This window comes from Salvia miltiorrhiza, chromosome 4, assembly GCF_028751815.1.
Source record: "Salvia miltiorrhiza cultivar Shanhuang (shh) chromosome 4, IMPLAD_Smil_shh, whole genome shotgun sequence".
NCBI lineage: Eukaryota > Viridiplantae > Streptophyta > Magnoliopsida > Lamiales > Lamiaceae > Salvia > Salvia miltiorrhiza.
In genome coordinates this window covers 27,895,753-27,902,359 of record NC_080390.1, presented here as the reverse complement: position 1 = coordinate 27,902,359, position 6,607 = coordinate 27,895,753, and the positions used below count along the sequence as shown (strand labels likewise).

The 6,607-nt window shown below is 35.4% G+C and overlaps 1 protein-coding gene across 3 annotated transcripts; it reads right to left on the bottom strand.

Annotated features, from left to right (window-relative positions):
• Positions 1-225: 225 nt before the first annotated feature.
• On the bottom strand, positions 226-3,179 carry LOC131019573 (probable ADP-ribosylation factor GTPase-activating protein AGD15). 3 transcript variants are annotated; one of them, XR_009100343.1, is made up of 9 exons: positions 2,906-3,179; positions 2,056-2,114; positions 1,874-1,964; positions 1,752-1,806; positions 1,588-1,678; positions 1,336-1,510; positions 1,071-1,245; positions 786-888; positions 226-377 (listed from the first exon to the last, which is right to left on the bottom strand). XR_009100343.1 is itself a non-coding variant. In XM_057948148.1 (8 exons), coding segments are annotated over exons 1-8 (699 nt in total). In that variant the 5' UTR covers positions 2,957-3,178; the 3' UTR covers positions 580-886. The 3 variants fall into 3 exon arrangements, 1 of the variants encoding a protein (XP_057804131.1); XR_009100342.1 differs by having other exon boundaries at positions 226-382; positions 787-888; XM_057948148.1 differs by lacking the exon at positions 226-377 and having other exon boundaries at positions 580-888; positions 2,906-3,178.
• Between the last annotated feature and the right edge of the window lie 3,428 nt (positions 3,180-6,607).

Below are 6,607 nucleotides of genomic sequence, written 5' to 3'. Positions count from 1 at the left end.
AATATTTCTATCCTCGATATTAGGATTTCTCCAATCTCACCCTTTCAATGGGATGCGAAACAAGCAAAACTAGCTTAAATAATAAAAATAATCAATGGCCTTGGGATATCTCAAAGTTTTATCTAAGTAAACAAGGAATTAATCCTACTATTTTTATGTATCAAGACTAATACTCAAAAGTAAACGCCCCATTAAGGAATTATATAAAAGAGATGAGAAAAAGTGTAGTCTAAAGCAACTTCATAGATCACTCCCATATGTTACAGCTTAGAGTAGAAAGAACCCATAATAGTAATAGTGATAATAATAGTAATAAATAAAGAATTAAGAAGACATGTCCAAATATTGAACTCCAGTTTTGATTGCTCAACTCCAAGCTAGCAAGAAAAATAAATTGGAGAAAATTAAATTGGCTCGAGCTGAGAGTGGTATATGGATATAGTAACACTTTAAGGAACTATAGCGTTCTCAATTATTAAGGTGCAATATATATCGGGATCAATAGAGTGCATGTATCATAAAGCCAAGAGAAAAAAAGTAAAAAGGAAACAAGAGAATGCAATCTATACAATAATCATATACTAGTTTGGAGAAATTTTCTTTGTATTAGGATGAGATTTAAAGAGATACATATATTTTCGTAATGAGATCTTCCAAATTTCATATTGCACTAAACAATTAATGGTGTTTCACTTGGACAGAGATTGGGTGGTCTTGATGTAACAGAGGAGAGACTAACCAACATTTCTCATATTATGTATGGGACATAAGTTATGTAGAAGTACCTTATATATTTGTGTGTGCTTTGAATATTTTTCCTCATTCACTGCAATGTATATGGCAGTGGTTCATCGGAATCTAACAGAATTCCAATTGATGCATCAGCTCCTAAAACCAAGTCAAGAAAAACATTTAGACTTGTAATCATCATGAAAACATTTAGGTGTCAATCAGAAGTATGGATATATATATATATATATATATATGAACGATAACCAATAATATTGGTGGTGATTTCCCCAAGATTCTCAAATTCATTCAGAAAAGTATGCTTCTCGGAGAGTTCTTACACTCAAAAGAAGCCCATCGCGATGGAGGCACAACTGTACGATCTTGTGTTTCTTCTGACACGTAGAGAAGGCTGAACAGATCCGTACCAGTATCAACATTCTTACTAGATGAACAGCCTTCGAAACTAATAAGAGGCGGAGCTGAATCAATGGCGTCCATAAAACTGAAAGACTCCTGCTTAGATGGAGGTTGTTGGCATCATTTGGCAAATGATCGAGATGCAAAAACAATTAAAATCCCAGATAATTCAGTTGTAAGAGATACCGCACGACAATGTGATTTTGGAGGAGCAATTTTGGGCATTTCCTTGACGAAAAATTCTTCATCCAAAGAGTATCTTCTTGCTTTCTTTGGAATTTCCTTTCTAGTGGAGGTGCTTTCTGCACAGATCTCTGGGATTGGCTGTGGGGTTGTTGGAGCCCATCTTCTATCCACGTACCTGCAACCAACGCTTAGTTTCGACATAAATGATTTTCTCTTATCAAATTGAGTAATATGTTTCAAGACTGAAGTTACTTGGCATAAATGAAGGTTTCAATTGGACTTCTGTAGAACTGTGCTGGTAAGTCTGCTTCCCAATAGCTGTTCGACTTCTGGTTTCCCATCACTGCACAACAGCACGAAGGTCACTCGATCAATCAACCAAGAATATCTACACAAACATGTATCTACTGACTTACCCTGCATGAATGCAACCTGCTCGGGAAGCCATGTGTCCAACGTTGTAGACCTTACCTGTTGCAATAAAAGGAAATATAAGTATGAAACAAAACATGACTTCCAATGTCATAGGTAGCCAAACCTTCGAGATGTGTACTCCAAGACTGCGGTGTATTCCAGAACATCGCATGCATATAAATATTCCAAGGTTGATGCTTGCCCATCGTGGAGCCCTGCAGCAACGCTTGCAATTATTTGTCTCATTCAAACCTCAACTCATCATGATGCTTGCTTATCGAACTATCTTCAAATGTGGGAACATACTTGCTCCGGCAATCTGCACATTCCTTGTTTTCGGGCAGCTTAAGGAGACCCAACAGTATCTGCCAATCACCTTAAACAGTATATGAGTTATACGAAAAAGACATTCTCGTACAAACAATCTTGATTTGTGCTACTAACAGTATCTCATGTTCATGTAGACAAATGGTGATATCATGATATCAATTGCTTTTTCTTTTTTTCTTTTTCTGAGAGGATCAGTTTTAACTACAGTTAAGATCAGCATAAGCAAGTTTTAACTACAAATTTTGTCGAACTAGCTTACATTTTAGTTTAGTTCAGAAATTAGACAGAAAATTCTGCAATTCACAAATACAGAAAATTCGAGTTCTATGCTTAGCAAGAGCAATAGAGCATGTATGGTGCATTACGCAAATAAAAACTTGTTTGAATGCAACATGGTTGCAGTCAAGCTATGTGATAATTGATAAGTATGTTTTGATAAAAGTGAAATTTAGAGCAACTGGACTTAGCCAACTTGTTAACAATGCAGCTAATATTAGGTAATGTTAAAGTAAGATAGACTGAATTTAGAACTAAACATCCCTCTGCACCTGATCGAATTCTTTAGTTCTGCCTTATTCTTGAAAAGGGAAGGAAATTTATTGAGCAAATATAATCTAACTATTTCTGCATAATTCCAAGATTCAAATACTTAGCAGCATAATCGATTGAGGAAAATGAAGACGAGACATTGCAATTCAACAGGGAAATGCATATAATTAGATATAGAATGGGAATTTAAGGAATCCTATACGGCCTTAGGAAAAATAGAACAAAAAAAAAATAGTTTGCCAATGAAAATGATTGTGAAAGCAGATGGGTTTGTCACCTTTGCATGTTTGGCATTGAGCTCTTTGGTAACAAACGCCTTCTCATTCATAGCTCTCAATATATATGTCTGTCACGAATGGATTCACACACAAATACACACACTAAAAATCAAAGGAAAAAAGAAAAACAAAATGAAAAATACAAATGTAAAAGGGAAAAAAGAAAAGAAGGAAAAAAATGGGAGAAACACGAAGAATCACATTAACAGAGATAGAGAAAGAGAGACGATTGATTTGGGAGAGTTGTGTCTCTCTTTCTCCCTCTGAATTTTGGAAATGATTTTTCAAATTATATAACAAATGCTGAATGGTTTAACAGATTTCGAGGATGTTAGCATCAATTGTAGTAGCCTCATACTATCCCAACGTTCAATGTAAAAGGTCGATTTTTAACTTTATATCTTATCATGTAAATTAATTTCTTAATGTTTATAAATTTAGATGGATAAATCTTTAAAGTAATATTCACAAATTGGAATAAATAAGTATATTTGTTTAATGAAAAATGGTAAAGTGTATTGATAGTGGAGAAAAATATACTCCCTCCGTCCACGAAATGAATACCCATTTATGGACGGCACGGGTTTTAAGAAATGTATGGAGTGTAGTGTGAATAGTTTAAAGGTCTCACTTTTTGAGTGTATTAATTAAAAAGATGTGTGGGGTACACTTGCCAAAAAGGGAAATGGGTACTGTCACAGCCCGCCCTAACTAGGGATAGTTAGGCCGAGTGATCCACGACTAGGGATGGGGTTAAAGAAGAAGGGGAAGAAAAGGGGCGTCATTTATAACCGTAAAACTTACTCATCTTAATAAAACTCGTCATTTTTATTCATTAATACTCAATTGAAAACAGTCTATGAAAGACTGCATAAAAGTTAATTAATATCATTAATCAAGTTATACATCATATGCAACCATTCTCTTAAGACTCAAAGTATGACATAACATACTATAACATCAACAACATCTTGCAGCGGAAAGTAGCTAGACATATGTATGAAGACATATTCTAGACAGGTTAACTATTTATTAACAACCCTGGAGACTCCGCTCATTGCAGCACCATCATCACATCAGCTCAACCTGCACATTTAGAAAACATATGCAGGGCTGAGTACAAAAGCACTCAGTGGGCACGTATGCCTAGGTATAAAAATACATGCTTCAAAACTATAAATTGTCATGCCATCATAATCAGTACAGCAAGGGAGTTTTTCGCTAAAAAGGCCCAAGCTTACTAAGTTCATTTGTGATTCTTAAAGTTCGTCTGATCAGACTAAGTTCTTTTGTAATCTATCATATCTGGAACTTTGTGCCGGAGAGGTGGCCACCTCTCACGGTCACTTGACCGGCCAACCCGCTAGATGACTCACGGTCACTGGTGTACACTAGTCCTGGCAGGATAGCTATCAACTGCTCAAGACCCGAATTCGATTGCATCATTGGCAAAGCCAAAGCAGATAGATATCATACTAAAATTTAAACATTTTATGGCAAGACAATACTTGAAATAACTTTAACTCAAAGATTTTGTCATGAAATAACTTGCTTGAACGTAACATTTAAACTCATTTGATATATATATGAAACTGAAATTAACAGTTAGATCATCTCATGCATTCATTCGTATAAGAGGCCTACGACACGCAGGGGATCTCTATATACGTATAGTAAAAGTAATGCCCACCTCGTTGTGTCTCTGTATCAATGAGTAACGTCACTCTCTCCCTCAAGTCGTTACTTCCCAAAAGGACCTTCATCGTTATGAAGAATTGGTGAGAAGTTATAAAAGAAACCTCGATTAATAATCTAATCTCTTTTATGAAACATTAGTATCTCTAATGTTCATCTCTCTTGATTGTTAATCAATATAACAATTATTATCTCTCGTCATTACTCATTAATTATAACATCCTTATGTTATAATTAGCAGCGCTTCAATTAAAAGAAATATTTAACACATCGAAAAGTCCACTTTCTTAGCAGATCTATTCGCTCTCATCTCGTCTAATTAACCGATTAGAAAGTTAAACTTTCCATTAGGCATGTATTTGAGTCACGGGTCAACAAGAATTGACTATGCTCAAATTCTAATTTCACTAAAAATTTCGGCATGACCTATTCATATATAATGTCAGCCACGAGATTTCAACGCGTGAATCTCACTACGTGAACTCGTCTCTCGACTCAAAACTTAACATCTTGACATCTTTTCAACGCAAACCAAACAATTCAAAATCATCAAAACTCTTTATCAGTAAACTATCATTTATACTCGACACCAATTGTTCGAGTGTCAGATACCAACATTTATGTGCGTTAATCATAACTCTCACAACTCACACCATTTAGTCATATCGTATCATCCATCAAAACAAATATAATCAAGTTGTTTTCTAGAAAGTTTTGCTGTTTTTGTGTCATCTTTAAAAATTCATAACAACCAACTCAATCATCATAAACTCTCATACCAATTGATCTCAAAAACTTCATGAAGTGTAGTTCATTCTAAAAATGGTAGTTAACCAAAAAGGTTAAAGGTTTTTGGAGATATTGCTCTTTTAGTGCAGGCTGTCAAAGATTGACAGTTTCTGCCAATTTTGTTTAGGCCATTAGAAACCAAGGCAAACCTTAATAAAATTCCATCAAATTTAATCATCCAAAACTAAAGGTATCCTTGAAGATTTGGTTAAAATTTCACAAGAGAAAACGTTCATATGATCTGCCAAATAAACAATGAAACTCATACACTTTTACTGTTGGACAAATATGACAGCAGAACAGGGCATTTTTGAAATAATAAACTGCTCTGTTTCAGAGGTCATAAAAATCGAAATCTTATGTTTTTAGAAAAGTATTGAAGTCTAGTTTCGTTTAAGATCATTTCTTCTTAGTAAACCACATGGTTTGGGTCGAAAATATATATCCTTTCAATTGTGACACGTGAAACACGTTATGCACATTTCCAAAGCTAGGTGGCAAAGCCAACCTGTACGCTATTGGACCTATCTTTTGCAATATCTCGTAAGGACTTATAACTCTGGGTCTAAGCTGTCCTTTAACTCCAAATCTATTCATCCCCTTTTGAGGGTGAAACCTTCAAGAAAACTTTGTCTCCAATCTCGAAACTTTGTCTCACATCTTATAGGCAAACTCAATTAGTGGCAACACATTCTCCTGATGTACTCCTCTATCAAGGATAGTAGTTCTTATCATATCTTCCATCGTCTGCTATGCTAAAATTCATCCTTGTACCCAACTCTTTTTGTAACTCATCCAAAAACGTGATGATTTTTTTTTTCAGATCTCTCTCTGAGGTGTGATCTACACCGGTACTCAATGCAATCTTATAATCTCACGAACGTACAATTGTGCTAACTTATCTGGTCCATACGCGATTAGGATCGGTATGAAATGTGCAGATTTTGTTAGTCGATCTACAATCACCCAAATTGCTGTATTTTCTCTTTGACTTTTGGGTAAAGCTGTCACAAAATCCATCGTTATGTGATCCCATTTCTACTCGGGAATCTCCAACGGTTTTAACTTTCCATAGGGTCGTTGGTGTAATGCTTTCACTTGCTGACAAGCTAAGCATCGCTCTACAAACAAAGCTATGTCTCGTTTCATTCCGTCCCACAAAAATCTCTTTTTTTTTTCCACAACCTGATACATCTGTGTGCCTCCTGGGTGGGCGG